The sequence below is a fragment of the Lissotriton vulgaris genome, chromosome 5, assembly GCF_964263255.1.
Source record: "Lissotriton vulgaris chromosome 5, aLisVul1.2, whole genome shotgun sequence".
Taxonomy (NCBI): domain Eukaryota; kingdom Metazoa; phylum Chordata; class Amphibia; order Caudata; family Salamandridae; genus Lissotriton; species Lissotriton vulgaris.
Window position 1 is genome coordinate 247,061,242 of NC_141693.1, and position 20,906 is coordinate 247,082,147.

General features: G+C 46.3%; 1 protein-coding gene across 1 annotated transcript in view; it reads left to right on the forward strand.

Moving 5' to 3' along the window:
- LOC147710601 (prostaglandin G/H synthase 1-like) overlaps positions 1-20,906 on the forward strand; it is a 570,882-nt gene that overhangs the window by 485,372 nt on the left and 64,604 nt on the right. Inside the window, exons 8-10 of the mRNA XM_086921277.1 lie at positions 7,807-7,890; positions 8,934-9,180; positions 12,947-13,233. Coding sequence (XP_086777403.1) covers positions 7,807-7,890; positions 8,934-9,180; positions 12,947-13,233 — 618 coding nt within the window. The remainder of the gene's footprint in view (positions 1-7,806; positions 7,891-8,933; positions 9,181-12,946; positions 13,234-20,906) is intronic.

A 20,906-nucleotide genomic window follows, 5' to 3' on the forward strand; every position in this document is an offset into this window, starting at 1 on the left:
TTTTTATTTTAGGATCCAAGTTGCATTCAGTTACAGGTGAGTAGAGTTAGAGTTGAGTTTAAAATATTTCTTGAGCGCACGTACACCGAGCGGTTTCATGGCGCTATAGAAGTGCTACAGATCCTGGGGGGCAGAAGAAACGGGGGCACCTAGGGTGCAATTAGGAAGGGAAAGCTTTGGTGAAGAGAGAGATTTTGAGTGCCTTGCGAAAAAGAGAGTACTGGGTACAGGATCGCAAGTGATCCGGGAGGGAATTCCAAAAAGTGGGACCGATTGTGGAAAATTTGGAGCCGCCCCATTTTTTTCTTCTGAAAAGGGGAACTACGAGAAGTTGTTGGGTAGAAGAACGCAGCTCCCTGGAAGGGACATATGGGTGAATTTCGGAGGTGATAAAGGCGGGGGCTGACCCAGATCGGGTATTATAAATAATGCAGCCTAGCTTGAACAGGGCTCGTTCCGGTATAGGGAGCCAGTGCAAGGACTTAAGAAGGGGAGTGACGCGGTGAGATTTGGGTAGATTGAAGACCAGGCAAGCCGCCTGGTTTTGAACCAGCTGAAGGCGTCTCGCGATGTAGGCAGGCATGCCACTATAAAGGGCATTTCCATAGTCCAGGCGGGAAATAACCATCGCCAGGACTATGAATTTGAGTGCGGAGAAAGAGAAAAAGCGAGAGACTTTACGGATGGTGCGGAGGGAAAGGAACGATGAGGAAACAACTGAACTGACTTGAGAATGGAGAGAGAGTTGATCATTGAGTTTGAAACCTAGGGTTTTTACAGAGGAAGAAGGGGTGGGGGGGAGCCAAGGGAGGAGGGCCAGAAGCGAGTGGACCAGGGACTGGCGCAACCACCCGTCAGCACCAACTCTGTTTTGTCGGGGTTTAGCTTCAGGTGGTTGTGTTTCATCCAGTCTTGGATAAACGTCATAACTGAATGGAAATTGGATATTGACTGGTGGGAGGAAGAAAGGGAGAAGATAAGCTGGAGGTCATCCGCGTAATTGTAAACGAAGACCTCCAGCTGTTGAAGGGCAAAAATAAGAGGGGAGATGTAAAGATTAAATAATAGAGGGGAAACGGAAGAGCCCTGGGGTACCCCGCAATGAACTGCCCGGAAATCCGGAGAGTTCGTGCAGGAAGGAGGACAACCAGACCAAGGCCGAGCCCTCGATTCCCGCCGCTCTGACACTGGAAAGTAGGATGGTATGATCAACCGTGTCAAAAGCGGCGGAGAGATCAAGGAGGACCAAGGCCTGGTGATGGTTGGTGTCCATGCCCTGTCTGAGATTGTCAAGGACTGATATGACTACGGATTCTGTGGAGTAGACTTTACAAAGATGCAATACTTTCAATATACAGTTGGCAAATGTTTTTGTAATACTTTACAGCTGCATGAAATACTTCTCAATAGCAAAAGAGATACTTTGTATTATTCTCAATATTGATACTTAGTGCAATACAGACAAACCAATGCAACCTTATGGGAGAAAAAACACAGGTTAGTAAATTTCAGGTAAGCACTCGACTTACAAGTTCAGTCTCTGGGGGTTCTGAACAACACTGGGCAGGGGTCAAAACAAGGAAGTTACTGCACCACCAGCAGCTTCGGGCGGGTGCAGAGGCCATGGGGCCCAATGTTAGCCTACGGAGCTTGGGGCACCTCGGTGAGGCACCAATTGCAGGTAAGTACCCGCTGTTCAGAGACACAGGCCCTGGGAGTTGAGGGCAGCACTGCAGCAGCCATCAAGTAGCACTAAGACTGCACCACCAGCGGAAGCCGGGTGCAGAGTGCAAAGGAGGCGTCAAGTGCCCTGTAAAAATCAATGGAGAACCTCAGTTGGCGAAAAGGCTGTAGGCGCATTTCAGAAGACTGTCTGAAGGAATCCAGAGACTAGAGAGGTAAGTTGGATAGTGGGGGGATGCCAGTACACCGTCTGGTGGGCACAGCAAGGCCTGGGGGCTGCGGCTGCAGGGCTGTCTTTAGGCGTAGGGTTTTTGTAACCAATTCCAGTCGCAGTCAGGAGGACCCTACAAGATGAGGCTGCAGGCGTCATGGGGAAGTTCAGAAGAGGGCGTCTAATTCTGGATCCCAGGTCTGGATCCCTGGTGCAACGTCAATGGATCATTGAGGAACCTGGACTCTATCCAGGGTGACAGATTCAGAGTGGTGAGGACTTACAGTTCGGGGAGGCACTGGTGTCCTTGTTGGAGATTTTCTTTTGGGGACAAAACCCATGTCCAAGGGAGAAAAGAGTTTTTGTCGAAGGCAGCTCAGGTCTCCGGGGATCTTGAAAGTTGATGGCTGCTGGACACACGGGTTCCTGCATGCAGGATCCTTGAAGCGAGAAACAAGCCGGTAGGGCTGGGGCCAAGTCAGTTCAGTTATGGTCATCCTCCTTTGCTGCTGCATGACCAATACTAATTTTTATGGTGTTACTGAGGTTGAAGGGCAGTAGCCAATGGCTACTGTCCCCTAGGGTAACTACACCCTCTAGGTGCCCCCTCCCTTTGGTGAGAGGGGGACAACCCTATTCCTATTGGGTCTAATTCTCCAAACCAAGATGGAGAATTTTGAAGAGCGGGGTTCACCTCAGCTCCTGGTCACCCTAGGGGTGTTCCAAGCTGAGGGGGACACTCCTACTATGCTTACTAATTCTCCCGCCTGTCCTGCTGCCAAAAGGTGGTGCTCAGACAAAGTGGGTGGGCATCTCCACTAGTTTGAGCTACCTAAATCAGCATAACACAAGGTGGGAGCCTTTGAGGTTCACTGCCAAGTGCTGCTGTTCCTGCAAGGGGGAGGTGTGATGCGCCTCCACCCAGAGCAGGTTTTGTTTCTAACTTCTGAGAGCACAAAGGCTCTCAACCCATGAGGTCAGAACCCTATCTGGTGGTGGTTGGCTGGCAGGTACCAGTCAGCCAATTCAATAGAAGCTGGTCATTTTTCAGGCAGCATCCTCAAGATACGCCCTGGGTTCATTTTATAATAAATTCAACACTGGTATTAGTGTGGGTTTATTATGCTGAGAAGTTTGATACCACATGTAATGGCATCCCAACGCCTGGTGTGGCATTTACTAGACCCGGACTGTGTTTGCCTGGACCAACAACCGGCCTCTGCGGTCCTGACGGTGCTGCTTGGAGTTGCGGCTGAGCCGGGTGGGCCGTCTCTGCTGTCCAGACTTTCAATACAGAGCACTTGGGGGGACAGGAAAGTGGGGGGGGGGGGATTTATGGAGGACTTCGGGCATGCACCACTCTGCAGCTAACCAGGTACCAGGGTACACTCGGTGCACGGGCCTTGTTGGTGGTGCTTTTTATTGCTTATTGCTAATTACCTCCCCCGCACTTCCTAAGATGACCTGCGAAGCGCTGAAATTCAATACCCAGCTTTGCTCTGCAGCTCAACTCGGCCATTACCAGGTATGCCGAATTGGAAGCATGTATATGACTTTACCAACCATGGCCTTACAAGGAAAATGTAATGCATCCTGCGTGGTAAAGGAATATGCATTGTAAAAACATTTGTAGTAAATGCCTGCATGGTAATGATGCATGCATTGTATTGACAGTGTAGTAAAGGCATGCGTGGTTCCATCACACAACTGCTGGCAGGTGAACCCACGAAGAAGGATCCAACAAGAGGAAAAGTACAACGATATTGAGACTCTGAAAAAACAAGCGCTAGTAACTCAGTAGAAGACCTGGGAAGCCGGAAGAGTGGTGGAGTTTTCATCAGTCTAGATAAAATGTATTTTTTGCCAGAACCTGCAAAGACACAAATTTCAGGCCTCTTTATGTAATTTGGTACCACCACATGGTGGTACTCCAAGACTGCTACTTTTACCATATGCGCTCTGCTCAGGAGGTCTTTCACAAACTAGAATCACCAGCAAGATGTCCTCTTGGAACAGTATTAGCACCACCGCTCCTGCAAAAGTTGAGCTATGAGAATTATGGCAGCATAGAAAGCAGAAAATGTGTGCATGCGGTATTACCAGTAGAAAAGAAACTGGTATCTTTGCACAATATATATTACAGTTGTCATCCTGCACTGGAACAGTCTGGTGGCTACCAAATGCATGCTGTGAGTATCCTAGCCTTGCTGAAGGGCACCAGATGGAACCAAGCCTGAGGTGCAGTTATCCCGTCCAGGCTGGGTGAGTATTATCTTTCAGTCTCCTCACACCGTACGCAGCAAAGCATTCATTGAATGTGACTAAGCTACTCAACTGCCCATTGGAACAGTGCCAGACCCCCTTAACACTCCACCCCCACGACAGGCAGCTATGAGAAACATAGGAAGAATAACAGACAGTGGGGCATATTCACACGGAAATATCGGAGCGAGTCATTTCCAAAACACATGGATATGCCGTATTTACAAGAATACGGCGCACCCCTGTGTTTTCGCTAGTGCTGGCACTAAAATGAGCTGCCTAGCGCCAACACATGCACACTTGTACCATAAGGGGTGCCTGCACTACAAGGAATTATTGTTTATGTGCAGGAATGTGTCCCTTCCTGCCCATAAACAATCAGTAATAGTGATTTGTTACATCTTTGTGTGCTGCAGAATGCATCACACATTGAAGAAGCAAGTTCTCATTATTTAATGATAGTTTATGTGCTGGACGGGACACCTTCTTTCCTGCATGTAAGCAATGATTAATGGTGTTTTGCTCTTTATATGTGTGCTGCAGAATGCAGCACACATAGAAAAAGAAAAAGCGAGGAGAAATAAAAGTATTTCTCCTCGTTGCACCAGTCTAACGCCTGCTATTGCATGGCATTAGTTTTTTGGTACAGCCACAGATTCACACATCCTTCCAAATCTGTGGCAGCGTTAAAAATCAATAGGTGTTGCGGTGGAACGCCCACAGCAACCCCAATTGCACACCCTTTTCATGCAAAGTGATGCGTGTAAATTGGTCGTATTTACAAGGCGGCTTTAAATAGAGTATCAAACCCTTTTGGCAACTGCCACCCACAGCAGTCTGCTGTTCTACTGGGGTGAAAAAGAACATCGTAGAGAACGACTAGCTGGCCAGAAACCCCTAAAGGACAGCTTTTGTGACCTTACAGTAAATGTGCGACTTTCTAGGGGCTAAAGTACGCACTTGTGTGGCAGCTCTCAGTTACTAATCTTTATAGAAGGCATTAAATGGACAGTTAGTCAAGCTTGCCTTATAAGTGCCAAAAGCCACCTTGAATGAGATAAAAGCATCACACATTTGCCATAGCTTTAAGTAGACAATTAGCCTCAATCAGTGCCACCCTTATGCCACAATGGGGCTGTGTGGGTGCTTATTACTGTATGCATGTGGCCCGTTAAAATTCACCCGTAGCAGCAGGAGCGGCATAAGTGTGTGCTCATGTGAGCGAGTGAGTCTGAGTGAATGAGAGTTTGCTAAGTAAGCATGAATGTGATAGTGAGTGAGTGAATGTGAAAGTAAGTGAGTGAATGTGAGTTTGTGTGTGCATGCCACTGAATGAGTATAAGAGTGTCTGAGTGTTTGCATTATGCTTGCTAGTCTCTGCCTGTCCCTGCCACTGGAGGGGAGACTTGGCATTTTTAGGAACCCATAGGATAATGCTGATGTTACCATATCCGAGGTAATTCATGACATAAGGGAGCGCACAAGTGACGTTTGGTGTGGGGGGGCACCAATGGCAAGATGCAGGTCCTGCAACAACAACAAGGTGAGTGATGGAATGCTTGAACGAATATCAGTGATTGGCAATCAATCGGGCTGCATTCCAGTGTATCGATTGACCTGAAGCCGGTCTTCGGTTGCTTGTGTTCCTGTTCAGGGAGACCCTGACAGTTCGACTGGACTGTCCCTACTGGAGCAGGGTCAAGATTGATTTGCATAGTCTGTTTCCAAACTGAGGTGGCATGTAAGCAAAATAATAGTGGACTGGAACGTGGCCGGAGTAGTTCCACTGACTGAGAAAAAGTCAAGCATTCCATCCATCACTTTCGTATACTAAAATGCAGGCCCTGACATAGGGAAGGCAGTTCAATCCTCAATTTGTGTTTGTAAAGATTTGCCCAAAAGCCTGTGGCTCGACCTATCGATGGTCGAGGTACCAAATACTGAGGCTCAGTGTCTGATTCCACCTCATAACTCCCTATTCCACACCAGACACTACCTGCCTCTTTACCTCATGCTTGCAGGTTCCTTTTCATTCCTGGTTTCACTCTGTCTCACTGTTTTTCCATGTTTGCTTCCTTCTTCCCTTTTTTGTGTTTTTTCTCTACTGCTCTCGATCTATTCATGTTCCTGAAAAATAAGTGCTGGTCCCCAAAAATGAATAACGGTAGGCCCCACCTGCAACCCCCTGCTGAAACCAAGCACTGATTGGAGGCAATCTTTTGTTTAGGGTAGGGGTAGCATGGTTGGAAGGAGTCGGCGCACAGCGTAATATACAGACCTGACACACTGTGGGTAATTCTTGTGCATGTGGAGCACTTAGTCAAAAGTGCAGCCAGTGTGCCATAGGCCCTAGTGCAAGGAAGGAAATGGGTTCCCTGGCTGCTCTTATAAAATATATAAATAATTGGCGAATATGAGACCCTCAGGTCTCTGGGCTCCTGTGCCACTGCACCTGCTTCAACAATGGAAGCTGCGCTTATGACTTTGGCAGTCCGACCGATGGACCTCGAGTCAGGAGTATGCCTTCGGACCTGCGGCATCCCAACTGCTGCATTACAAGTTACCCGCCGGTCTGACGGAGTTGCGGCAGCGGTGCTTCGGCTCATGGAGAGCCTGCACCACGTGTCACAGACATGGCACCACCTCCTGCATGTCGGTGCACTGTTTACCATGCACCATGTTATGCATGGCACAAAGTGCACACACGACAATGCAAGAAGAGGGTAACACAACATGTGCCCCAATGCACTCCCCTTATGGCCTACAACAACGCACCCTGTTTCAAGCCACTTGCCTGCCGTTCCAGCGACCGCTTCATGGCGGGGTCCCCACCATGGATAGGCAGGTTACAATCTGCACATCAGTGCTGCTTTCCCCACTGATGCCCCCGCATGATCTAGGATCCTGGCAGTGGTATTGGGCTTGCGTCTGGCTTATGGCGGTCCGATCGCCAACCTCATAGTCGGGAGGTCGAACAGGTGAGGAGGCGGCGGTCGGACCCCCCCACCACAGGTATGGTGGACTTGGGACTGCCGTACTCCTAATCAGTCCTAGAGTGTAATGAACAAGCCCTTCCAGGTACCTCTGATCTTGAATGATTGGTGATGAGTGGCCAGTGTGGGTGGGCCAGATGATTGGTGATGAGTGGCCAGTGTGGGTGGGCCAGATGATTGGTGCGTCAGTGTTGGTTGGAAGGCTGCCAGGCAATAGTAAATGACCTAGCAAGTGACCATCTTTGAAACTGTGCCAGTGCTTTGAAGAACACCTACATTCAATTTGCAAGATTATTGATAATGTGCATGGTGCCAACACACAATTCTTCAAGGACATCGACTCCGTTTGAGGCAAGTAGAAAAAAAAAACGTACCCAACCTTCAGAATCTTCTTTACTCCGTGCAGGCACGCGCTGTCCTGTTGGGCTGCACAGTCTTCCATGGTGGCACCGTGGAACCTTGCTGAAGCTCTACAGGTCGTATTATCAGGAAAACATTAGAAAGGATTCATATGGGAAGATCTGAAGCAAGCATTTATTAAGCATTTTGAAGAAAAATTCCTTTCCCTGTACTACGATCATGGCCAGTAAAACGTATTCCTAAGTCTGCAAACCGTTAACTCCATCTTTCAAGCTGACATGTGGCTTGTCCTTGCAGGTGGATATGAACCACGTTTATGGAGACACACTGGAGCGACAGGCCCACCTCCGGCTCTTTAAAGACGGAAAGCTCAAATATCAGGTATTCCTCTGTTTTTTCTTGATTATCTCCTTCCAGCTTTGGAGACACGGCAGTGCAAGATGCTTCTGTGCTGTGATTGGACGAGATGGCAGGATGAGTGACAGAGTGCCTCATTGGGTGGCTCTATGCTACATATGACGCCAGTCTGGACCGTGCAGGTGGAGGCAACATGCATTTGATTTGATCGAAGTACATTACTGCCTATTTGTTTTTTTTGTTGTTTTTTTTAGATGGAAGTAGTTATGTTGTCCTGATTGAAAGACTTACAACACACCGTATGATACTCTTTTCGGGTCCTGACTGGATCTCTGAAGACACAAATCCAACATAGGTGGCTGATGAGGATTTAGCGCTCACAGCTCTTTACAGAAATTCCAATGCCTTGGCTATAATAGCACACGTTGGCCCTTATTACGGGTGGGGTCAATTTATCACACCTGATATAGAACAATAAAAACCTATACCGAGTTTTTGCACCAAAATGTGCAATAATGTTGCTTTTGATGCTTACAACACCAAACCTGCATGTGCCAACTGTCACTGGCATGTGTCTTCTCTGCATTAGTCGGCAGGTTTGGCCCAGAAAACTTTATCCGGGATGCGGTTTTTATAGCACCAAGAATGGATTAGGTGGACTGAAATAAGCCAACCTCATAATTGCTGTTTGTGCGGTGGCAGAAGTTATCTCATGATTGGTAATGATGCCGAAACAGGTTAATCTGACTGGGGTATCCATATTATTGTCCTGTGTGGTTGTGCCTGCTAATTTCAAGTGATGGCTTGGTTTTACAGACTAGCTGTACTGTATAATCTGACTTCCCACACTCTTCCCACCTACACGTTTGCGCCTAGAAAAAACCTGGGCCGTAGCCTAATTTCTGCTCAACAAGGATTCTTAATTAAACCAGGCGCAGTCGCCATTTTGTCTGATTTCAGATGTGCCATGGGACTCAAGAACACACTTTTGTGTCCAAAGATCATGTGCTCCCCAAAAGATTTAGAATGAATTCGTTCTATACTTACTTCATATTTCTTTCTTGTAGATGAAAGGAGGAGAGATGTACCCCCCAACCGTCGCGCAAGCACCGGTTTACATGAGTTACCCCGACCACGTTCGCCCCGAAGAGCAGCTGGCCATTGGCGAGGAGCACTTCGGCCTTCTCCCTGGTTTACTGATGTATGGTACCCTGTGGCTGCGCGAGCACAATAGGGTATGCGATATCCTTCAACGCGAGCACCCAACCTGGGATGACGAGCAGCTCTTTCAAACTGCGAGACTGATACTCATTGGTACGTATGCTCCACTGTATCACGAATCTGAACCGAATCAAGGGGTGTGACAATGTACAGGAGGGCCATCACATAAAAAGAGAGCAGGTGCACATATGCCAACATGTATTTGTGTAAAGATCAAGCACTGGCAAAGCCAGTAGGTTCAGCATAGGCAGGCAAATGTGATGGTGATGTTTTCTATTTTTAATTGCAAGCATATAAGCAAAAATAGAAAGAGAGACGCAAACAAATGCCACATCACCTAAGTGGTTTGGCCATATGCTATCAATATATTTTAAATGCAAACAAACAATTAGTGCATATTTTTTCAATTGAACTGTAGAGGTGCTTCCCACCAAGCAGGTATACCTAGAACACGTATAGAAACCCTTTTTTTAGTTGTAATGTATATCAGAGGAAATATGATTCTTTGTGCATCAAAAAGGTACTAAAATCTTTGAATTCGTGTATTCTGAAACGTAGTTTAAACACTTGAGGATGACTTAAAAATGAAAAGGATAAGAAATGGAAAGAAAAAATAGTTCAGTTATGTTTTGGCCCACTTGCCGTGGTGCTGAAAAGGATGTCGATGGATGTGCTCATGTGATCAGGTAAAAGGCCGTCACTCATAGCGCGAGCCAGCCAATGGCTGAAGTGGGCTGATGCTGAATGTTGTGATGCGTTGGACGCAAACTGTGAACGACAGTCAAACAGACAAATTGATAAAGAGGGCTGACCAAAAACCCCTCTATATAGTTATGTGTTTTTATTTATTAAGTATTTTCATTTCTTGAGGTTGGTAAGACAGATGAAGCTGTTCCTAGGCCAGCCCTAAAAACAGTTCATGCTGCAGTCAGAGTGTGTTAGAGAATGAACTGACGGCTGTTTTTATGAAGTGACTGTGAGTTAAGAGAGGGGGCCACAGCAGTCCCTGTGTTGTGACCCATTGCTCTTGTTTTCCTCTTGTTGAACGTGCCCAGCTGTCTGAGTAGGCCCTGCCCCCCCCCCATACCCCTGAGTAAGAGATTGGATCATCTTTAGGCACACATGATGACAGCCGTGTGTTTGTCCAGGACGTGTCATGTGGAGACCAGGAGCAGCAGTTCTGACTGTGGCTCAGACCCCCAGTGTTTCCCATCAGTTCATCTTGCAGGGGCTGCCACCTTGGTTTCCACACATGCAGAGCGGAAATACATTGGTGGACTTTGCCTGTCACCGTTGCTAAGGGTCCATGTATTGTGTTGGCCCAAGGAGCCGGAATTATTTGCAGGTATATGACTTTCTTAATTTCAGAGGCATTATTTGCATACTGGGTGGTATTTTAGGAGATGTATACCGCTGGAACAACTGCAAAGTGGAACTTCATTATCCCTAGCTTATTTCTCACACATAGCAAAAGAAAGAATGCCAATCTTTGGACTCCAGGGTGGTGAAGCTCTATGTTGGTGAAATTACGAAATCGGGAAGACCTTTTCTCCAAAACAATGTAAGGAGATTAGACAAAAACAAAATGAGAGAAAGAGACAAGAAAATAACACAAGAGAGGTGGTAGCAGCTTGCACCTGGGGCGGGGATACCAGGGCACAGGTAGGGGTAGAGGTGTGAGAGACCTCCGTTTGTTTTAAATGATCCAGAACATTTCTGTTTTTGGCTGCTGTGCCTGGGCTAGTTTCATTAAATGCTTTGAGATCTGAGGACCCAAATGTTTTTTTCCTGTTATCCAAAAAATGCATGCTCAGCCCTCTGTGAACTAAGCATTACATTTTGTCATGTTTTGCCTAGTATATAGTGCTTACATCGTTGGTATTTGCCACTACATTTTAGCCAACTCCTGATTAGGTTCGTCAAACACACAGACTCTAGAGAGCACCCACACATTTTAAATACTAAACCCTGACTTTGGCTATGCTGGCGACACCCCTGAATGCATCCATAGCACAAGTGAACCTGTTTGTTAAAATGCTGTACGTTTGAGAGACTGTTATGTAGGAGTGTAATTCCTCTATGAAGGGACACAATTCTGATCTGTGTGTGGTGGAAACACTGGACGAAACGCAGGCGATATTTGTGACACAAAAGTAATTGCACCAGGAGAAGTGTGGCTCACTGGTTAGAGCAGGCAGACCATGAAGCAGAGGTCAGACCCGGGACCAGGGTTCAATTTCCGACGCGGCAGGGTCTTGAGCTCAAATGTCCACGGACTCGATAATTCTCGCTTCGGTGCCTGACCTAATCATGGGTTCACACTCTGCAATTCTGGGCATTAAGCTTGCTTAATCTCCACAACGGCCCCCCCGCAGCGGGATGCCTGGCTTTCACCTTGGGGATGCCCTGTAGGGGCTATCTCACAGGGAAAAGCCAGGACGGGTTCCCAAGGCAAGCGCCGAGATACCTCCCCAGGTGATCGAGCGCTATATAAGAACATACAAAAAAAAATAGACCTCGGTGTATTGTTGTTTTCGGCAGTGGCAAGACTAGGTACAAAGATTCCCTTCTTTACTATTTTGGTTGGGACGAGAGTCTCCGGCAATGGCTTTTCTGATAGCCGATGCCCCAAGGAACCATACAAGTCTTTAAAGGAGTTGCTAGGAAGACAGTAGCGTAACACTTATGTCTCCTTCAATGACTCTCATGCTCCTGATGCTGAGATTCAGATTACCAGAGAAAGCCTCATACTGCAGCTGACTGTGGTCAATAGATTTTCCAAAGACAGGGCTGCTAAGTTTTTCTTGCGATATTTGCAGTTTGCTTATGGATTTTTGGTGACACTTGAAATACTTTATAGTGAGCTGAGTAAATTAATCAGGTCAACGCAGTATGTTAATTCCAGAACCAGACTGCTTGGGCCGCTAGTGGTAAGTTATTACTTGTAGAACTGCTTTGTGGTTGGTTGCGAAAGGTATGCAAGAGAATATATGGAGTTAAGACCCAATAATCCTGTCGACTTTTGTACTTTAAATCTAGTTGTTTAAAACATTGGTTCCTTGGGCTTGAGTAACACCAGTTGTGGAAAGAGAGGACTGGCAAAGGAAAGTAACCACATGTTTGCTTTTTATTTATAAACTGTCCAGAATTGGACTTGTCCAAACCAAAATTATTTTAAGGGTGAAAAAATATTTCGGTGTACCCACTGTGAAGAGAAACTGTCTATAACTGGAATACAAAACTTCAAAAAAATTGATTAATCTTTTTTAATTAAGTCTGGTTTGTAAGTAAAATACACGTCATCAGAAAGAGCATTGCGTTTGCACCGTACATCAGCCCTAGACCTTCTTTAGTAATTACATCTCGGGCCAACAGACTTTAGGAGTGTTTTTGAAGAGAAGTGTGAATTTGCGAAGCAGGTTGGGAACAAACCCAAATAACTCAGGTAGGTTGATGGGTCGAGATGAAAGCTGTTGACAGGAGGAGAGTTTAGGAAGCAAATCAATGACTTGAGAATAATAGCTCCTCAATAACTATTTATTTAAAAGTCTAAATTCGATGTTCTGGATCCTTCCGCCTTAAGAAACTGTGTCTTGAGTTAGTGGCTAGAGACTGACTTGTAATCAGCTAGTGATGGCAGGTTCGAATGTAGAGAAAAAAGAAATGCTTAAAAACACTCATGTCAGTTTAAGATATAGTTGTGTGCTGTCATCTGACTTCTAGGGGTTTACCAACAAGATAACAGACACGAGGGGAAACATCTTGAAACTGCGTTCCTCAGTCACGAGGTTGTGTTGTTTATTTGCAGTTAATCCAGGCACTGTATATAATGTTTACATACGTGTTTTCTGATTTACAGGTGAGACAATTAAAATTGTGATCGAAGATTATGTCCAGCATCTAAGTGGATATTATTTTAAACTCATTTTTAATCCAGAACTTCTGTTTGGAACGACGCTTCAGTACCAAAACCGAATTGCTTTGGAGTTTAATGAGTTGTACCACTGGCACGGCCTGATGCCAAACACTTTCGTTCTCAATGGAAAGGAATTCAGCTATGAGAGTTTCATGTTCAACTCCTCCATTCTTTTGGATTTCGGCGTGGAAGCTCTTGTTGAATCTTTCACAATTCAGCGAGCAGGCCGGGTAAAAAAACTTGTTTGATTTGCAAAGTCTTAATCACAGAACTGTCTAATTCGAGTTGTATGTCACATGGTATTTTTGTAATATGCTAAGAGCATGGCTTCTGGTTTTCCATTGTAAACGTCAAATGTATATACAAGCAGGTGGATAACAAGCTGATATCTGTACTGATTTGAATGGATTTAGAAAAATGAGAGATGTCAGTAAGGTAGCAGTATACTTACATTTGATGCTGATATGCCATCCTTTTTGACATAATTGATGGGAGTTGAGTGCTGGTACAGTATTTGATGGTGGCTGAGTACTGGGTCACATTTTGATAAGAACACAAAATGTGATGGGAGAAATGCTTGGAAATAGTCTAACCCACTGGCAATCACCCTGGGTAGTGTTTCAGCCCATCATATTTTAGCCTCGCTCACCGTGCCTCTTTAGACAGAGGCCCACTTTATGCAAATCAGTGCTGCTCCTGCTCCTTATGGTGGCATTCCACCCTGAACTGCCAGGCGAGGCACCCTCCCAGAGTGGCTGTGACTTTATTAGTTCTCATCAGTAAGGCATAACTCAGGTCCTGTGCACAGCAAGCAAGGAAACCTTGTATGGGCATACCCATTGCCACATAGGGTGTATCACTGACCACACAAACTGGGATGGGAGGAATCCTTGCAAATTGTCTAAACCGCTGGTAATCTCTGAGAGTAGCATTCTAACTCATCTTTTGACACCCATTGTACCACAGTAAACATCGGCCCACCTTGTGCAGATTAGTACTGATCTCCTCCTCATGGGAACAGTACATACCGAACTGCCAGTTAAGGCACCCCACAGAAGGGAACACAAGCAACCCCAAACCACCTAATTTGGTTTATGTAAAAGAATACCACGAAAGTACATTTTTATGTGCTCCATCATGTCTTTGAGTATAGGCTCCTACTTGTGTGATGCTGTTGATTACTGGCACATTAATTGTCTGAAACAGCCTCATTACTGGAGGCTTACTCTGATGGGGATTGATTAATGGGACACTGATTGTCTGATACAGCCTGATTACTGGTGGCTTACTCTCTGATGGGGATTGATTACTGGCACAATGATTGTCAGATACAGTATTGTTACTTGCATAATTACTGTCTGAAGAAAGGAGTTGATTACTGGCACATTTAATATGCAAAGTGGGGTAATTATTGGTACATGTGGGGCCTGATTCACAAACAGCTTTTTGTATTATGTAACGTAGTACAGCAGTACTCCTGTACTACAAAATGTAGTTCACAAACCTACGATCAGAGACCTCAGCCTTTCCTATCTATTATTTTGTAGTCTGAGATCTGCCCACAAGTATATATGTTTTGTACTAATTGAGGAAGGGACAAGGTAGAGTGTTGGAAAATAGTCAACTCCTTTTTTTTGTAAAGATGTTATATTGATTTTTTACAGAAAGTTGTTCTATGGTGAGTTGCTGTTAGGATAATAAGAGCACACATGTTGCATTTGTAGTTCACTGCACCTCAAACAGTATCTACCAACAGAAAAAGCACAAAAAGAGAGAGGTTGGCAAAAACACAAGTGGAAAATAGTGAACACTTGCTACTAATTCGAATGGGGTTAGGGAAATGTAATGAGTGATTTAGAGAGACATTGTAATGTATACATGAACCCACAAAAGAGTAAGGCCATTGCTTTTCACGAAATACACTACTAAAGTTGCAGCCATTAAGGTGTCCAAACAGGTGTACATTTATTCCAGCATAGCCTTGAACTAAGTTAAGCATCATACATGGCCACTCACAGGTACTACCGCTCACTCCCATATAAAACAATGGTCACAAAAATTTAATATAGCACTCAATTGAAACTAATGTTAAATGAATTAAATTATTTCAGCATTTAAACTATATATGCAGCTATAACACATGCCTTTATAAGTGTTTGTTTTAAAATCAAATGTAATAATATATAATTGAGTAATTATTTTATTACTTTAAAATTTAATAAGCTTAATTCACAAAATAATGTAAAGTTTTCATTTTTAATAAAAAAATAAAATAACAATTTCAATACATACCCTTTATTAAATAAATACAAAAATGTTAGTCCCCGGGACATTGCAGTTTGCTATGGCTTGGCGCGAGCATTACCACTTCCGCCAAGCCATAGAAAACTCTGTCCTGCTTCGAGTAAGCGAGAGCATGTAAAATGCTCTTGCTTACTCAGAGCAGAGTTGCTTGTGGACAGAGGAAGCTGCATGTTTAGTAGCTCACCCGGCAATATCGGCGGCAGCAGGAGGCGGGGAGTGGGCAGGGACCACAGTGGCCTTGAGGCACCCCTTGTGATCCCCAACAGATGAGAGTAGAGGCCCTGGGAGGGACAAGGGCATCCACAGTACAGGCCTGGCCCCGTGGATTTGGCCCGATGGGGGTGGTCCCACGGCTCCCTCTGTTTAATAATAATAAACAAATTATAAAAAAGAAAAGACGGGCCCCAGTAAATGGGGTCCCTGGAGCCGAAATCGGCACAGGGAGGGGGGTTAGGACCCCCCACATTCTAAAAATGCCTGGCCCCGGGGTATGGGGTCATAAGGGCCGAAATCGGCCCGGGGGGGTCCCACAACCCCCTCCATTTAATAATAATTTTAAATAAAAATGAAAGGACGGGCCGCAGTGAATGGGGTCCCTGGGGCCAAAATTGGCCCGGGGGGTTCGTGGCCCCCTCCCCATTCTAAAAAAGCGTGGCCCGGGGGGAGGGGGGCAAAACAGCCCCGCTTCCCTAAAAATAAAGACTTTTTAAAAAAGGCCCGGCAACTCACCAGAGACAGTGTTCCCTTTCTCCACCACTCAGCATATGTGCCTCCTAGCACACTACTGTTTGGAGAATGAATTCCTCTTTACTCCTGAGGGCCTCAGGACTAAAGTTGACTTCCTCCCCAATACAGTTGTGCACCAGTAGGCGTGTAGTGGAAGAGCTGTGGCGCAGCGGCCAGGGTGCCTGACTCCGGACCACAGGGTTTACGGTTTGATCCCCGGCGGCAGGTTAAATCAGCACCATGTGACAGTGGGCAATAGCTTGCTGATGGCCTCCAGCGCCGGGACACCTCCGTTGGAGGTAGCTGTGCGCTTTACAAATGCTAGCATTTTTACAGAGTGGTGGAGAAAGGGGGCTTGGCCTCTGAGGACCCCTAAGCAATCTAGCTGTATGGGTCTTACTGGAGGTAACAGGAGGGGTAGTTGGCCCCCAAGGACCCTTCCTACCCCTCCTACTAGTGCGCCGGGAGGCGCATTTGCAGAGTGGTGGAAAAAGGAGGCATTGCCTCTGATGACCTCTCAGCAATCCTGCTGTGTGAGACTTACTGGGTGTATGACCTGGCGGTCAGTGGTCTGCTGGCTGTCTTAGCGGTCCAGCGGCAGTCATGGCAAAGCCGATCCGCCCTACTTGTAATACGGGTCACACTCGGACAGCCACCGCTGATACGGGACTGCCAAACCCATAATAAGGCCCTTAATACTTAACTAATACTTACACTTCAACACTTAAAATGCAAATCATATCCACCCTAAGCCCTAAACAGGCCCACTCTAAACTTTCCCGCATATATAAATATATGTGTGTGTGTGTATATATATATATATATATATATATATATATATATATATATATATATATATATATATATATATATATATATATATATATATATATAGCAACAACGGGGGCCCTTCCGGGATCTAACAAATCCACAAGGTATTACGCACACTCAGAGGACAGGATACTTAAGTTTAAGTTTTATAATAAAACTTAAACTTAAGTATCCTGTCCTCTGAGTGTGCGTAATACCTTGTGGATTTGTTTATATATATGCTTAATACTTACCACTTACATTTAAAATGCATATGCCTTCACCATTCGTGCCTTTACAACAAAATTAGTTGTAAAGGCATGTATGGTAAAGGCATAGGCATTATAGAATCCTGTGTGCTAAAGGTCATGCGTGGTAACAGCCACGTTGTAATGGCTATGCGTAGTAATGGCACCGTTGTAATGGCTGTTTCCCCTTTGAAGCTCTGTCCTGACCACACTACTTTGCTGACCAAATTGGAAAATTTGATGAAAAGGTCAGATGTGGAGCACTCATTCACAAAATAAATCTAAAACTCTACCATAAGGGTACTTATTGAGTGCCAGCCTAGCCACACGTGAGTAGAGCAATGTACAAAAAAATAATGTACATAGATTTGATTTGAAAGACAAGAAAGCTCTTTTCACTAATTCTGTAAGCGTCCAATGACTAGGTGCAGTCATGATCAACAATTATTTGCAGACTAGATGTGGCTTAAAAGTATGCATCTTCATATCCTTCATCATTAAAGTAATAAAGGTCCATTTTGGAATGCAGTTCCAGATTCTTGAGGACTCAATGTTAAGTCTGGACATCACTGGAAAATGGATGTCGCCTTCTGGTCTGCAGGATTGAGGTGCCCCGTTCTGATCTTGAGGAGCATAGCAGAGAATGGAATCTGATTTCAGATAGAAGTTTAACCACTGCAGAATAGTGATTTCTATCCAGAACCTGGAGGTGGGGATGTTGATCGGGATTTGATAGCCTACAGTACTAAAGACTCTGGCAGATTCACAAAGCAACTGTCTACATTTCTGGAGTTCTGGAGCACATCGTAAGCTGCCTTCATTGTTCCTTTCTCTGTTCTATACCATAGAGATCTAAATCCTGAAGGATAATCCTTGAGGAGAGGATTGATACTCATTTTGTTATGGTCCGTGATCTTGCTCACAAATGATAGGAGGATGGGAATGACAGGATCTGTCCAGTCCTGATGGTCCTAGGGAAGATTTGCTGGGGTGGAATTGATGAGGTTGAGCAGCTGCCTGATTTCTGATGTTGGACTTCTCTGTGGATGCTAGGATTGTGTTTCGCTTGTCAAAGAGTCTTGCAGGGTTTTCAAGTGAGAGTGTATCCAAATTCATGTGAGTACATTGTTACCAGGAGAGGAGTGATAGCAAGTGCTTAGGTGCCATCTATGTGTTTTTTAACTTAGTTGGGGGGGGGTCTAGGATGGTTGAATCAGTGCCTGATGACCTTCAAAGGTACACTGCCTCTGTTGGAAGCTGGGTTGACTGTGTGATGGCGTGGATTTTTGAGAAAACCTTCCAAAGTGTTGTGCAGATATTCTCTAAGACCCTGCGATATACATGCTGCTTTGTCGTCACTTCTTTACCTGCCATTCAAAGGCACCCTTGGAATCCCTGAGCTCATGGTAGTCGCACAGGTTTCAGTGAGTGGGTCTAGAGTATAGCATTGGTGTCTACAATTCTCTTGAGGTCGTGGATAAGGATTGTGAGGATGGAGTTGATGACTGTGGTAGTGTCTGATGTTGTTTCAAGGTGTCTACATGGTAGTTATTGGAAGAGTGGACCTTCTGGTCCAGCTTGTTACCCTTGGTGTAGTTTGATGCGTGTAGGAGAGTAGGGTCTGCTATCCTATGGTCACCCCAATTTTTGCTTTTTGCTTCACTGGTTTTCGACTTACTGAGGCTGCGGGCCTGCTAATCAGACCCCCAGCCTGCTGTTCTCTCTCTAAATTTATAATACATGTGCTATAGGTACATACCACAATTGGAAATGGACTCCTTGTCAGCCCCTGTACCATGCACTATAGGTGCTCAGGGCATAGGTGCCACCAAGGCCTACCAGGGGCTGAAGCATAGCTTTTGCCACCCCTGGCTGGTTCTTAAATTGACACAACTGGCTGATCACTCAGCTGGGGCAAGTGGGTGTAATCACCCCTTGCTTAGATATAGTATACCTACATCTAAACCTATATCTGGACACATATATAGCCTGTAAGCCACTCCTATGGAAGGCCTCATCAATCCTGGAGGCAGAGTGCGTGGTTTTATGTGAGATGGAGCTCTGGCATGAGCTGAGCCTGTCTGCAGCTGTCGGGAACAACTCCCTAAGCTGATCCGGGATAATGCCATACCATATACTCTTAAGCGCCTTATAATCCTCGCGGTTATATAGCAACTTTGGTTTGGCTTTATCAAAACATGTCGTGTAAGGTGTCATACGAATTGGAATACTACCCCCTCGCCAGTTCTGGCGACGGGGGTAGCATTCCACCCTTCTAGAGGGAGAAGACATGTTACTTTACTGAAACGCGGTTGATTTAAAATGAGCCTCAGATCCACAAAATGGATACCTCTGCCACAGACACGGGTCTGGCCTCCTGCTGTTGACCGAAACTCAGCAAATGGTGGCCTGGACAAAGGGTTTCCTGTCGAAGGGCGGTGTTAAACCCCCCCAGACAGGAGATAGTGGATTGTAGCAGGGAGGTTTCAAAGAAACCAGACACTGCCTGGGGAGCACAAGGCTGCCCCTTGCATAATCCGTCCAAACCGGTTCTGGGGCCTTCCAGCCCCAGTCCCAGCGCGGCCTGGATCAAAGGAAAGGGGTGTAACTACCCCCTTCCTGGGTCCCACCCATAGGAGGGGACCTAGCAGGATGTCCAGCCCACCAGATTCGAATAAGAGTGGGAGCAGTGCCAATGCAACTCAGATCATCCTGAAGAAACATAAGAAACGAATTCTGGACCCTTCGACTTTCTACTCAACGCAGAAGACTGAAGAATCTCCCTTGTGGTCAAGGAGTGACCACCCTGTGCAAACAGGCACCATCCAGCCCTCGACCCTTGCTTTGTTGCAGTTCCCGCCGGAACTCGAGCGACAGAGATCGACGAGATCAAGCTTGCCTGCCTTCTCCCTGCCCGATCCACAGTCCCTGCAGAGCTGAGACCAGTGGAGGCGACCGGAAGCGTGGGGCACGCCATCTTGAAAAGGCCACGAGACGCTGACCGTGCAGCCCACGAGTGATCCTCGAAGCTGTACACCGGGGTTTGAGAAGCCCCCATCCCGAGCTACACTTGCACCAAAGCTACCCCCTTCACACTCGACGAGTGCTGCGTGGGGCCCTTCTGCTTGTGGCGGCTCGACGCGTTGGCCCGGTCACTTGCCAGCTGGCTTGTGGCCCCTGTGCCGACGAAAACTGAAATACGACTTGCTTTTCTGGTTGCTCCAGATCTGCACCAGCTCCTGTGAAAAGGAGCCCCCACTCTGACCCTCCTGGTTCGAGTGATAAGCAATCTCCCGGTTCCGCGTGGATTGCTTTTGCCAAGTGCTGTTTGCTGCAATCTTGAAGCCAACGGTGCTGACGGCGAGAGCCTACGTGGGACAGATCGTGACCCGCTCCTGGACGTCGCAGATGCCCCAGAGCCCACGTGACAGCGGAGAGAAGCCTATCGACAACCACCTGATTGCGCCCGACATTGCCTGGTTCCGTCCTGGTTCCACCCTGGTCACTGCTGAGTGACCCAGACTCTGTCCCCTCTGCTTTCAGGTACTTTTCTACTTCGATCCACCCTTGGATCGCACCGGACACTTCTGCTTCACATCGCCTGCAGCTGCAACAGCTTCAAGCACCAAGAGCCTGCGTGTCAAAACCCGACGCCACTTCGACCCTGTGCACCCACGGCCTGTGGGTGAGGTAACATTGCAACGCCGGTGTACATACACTGGTACACACCTCTAGGGTCTGTGTCTAAAGTTTTGTTCCTCTAGGTTCAGCGGAAGTATCTTTTAATTCACTTTAACTAACTTTTACGCACCATT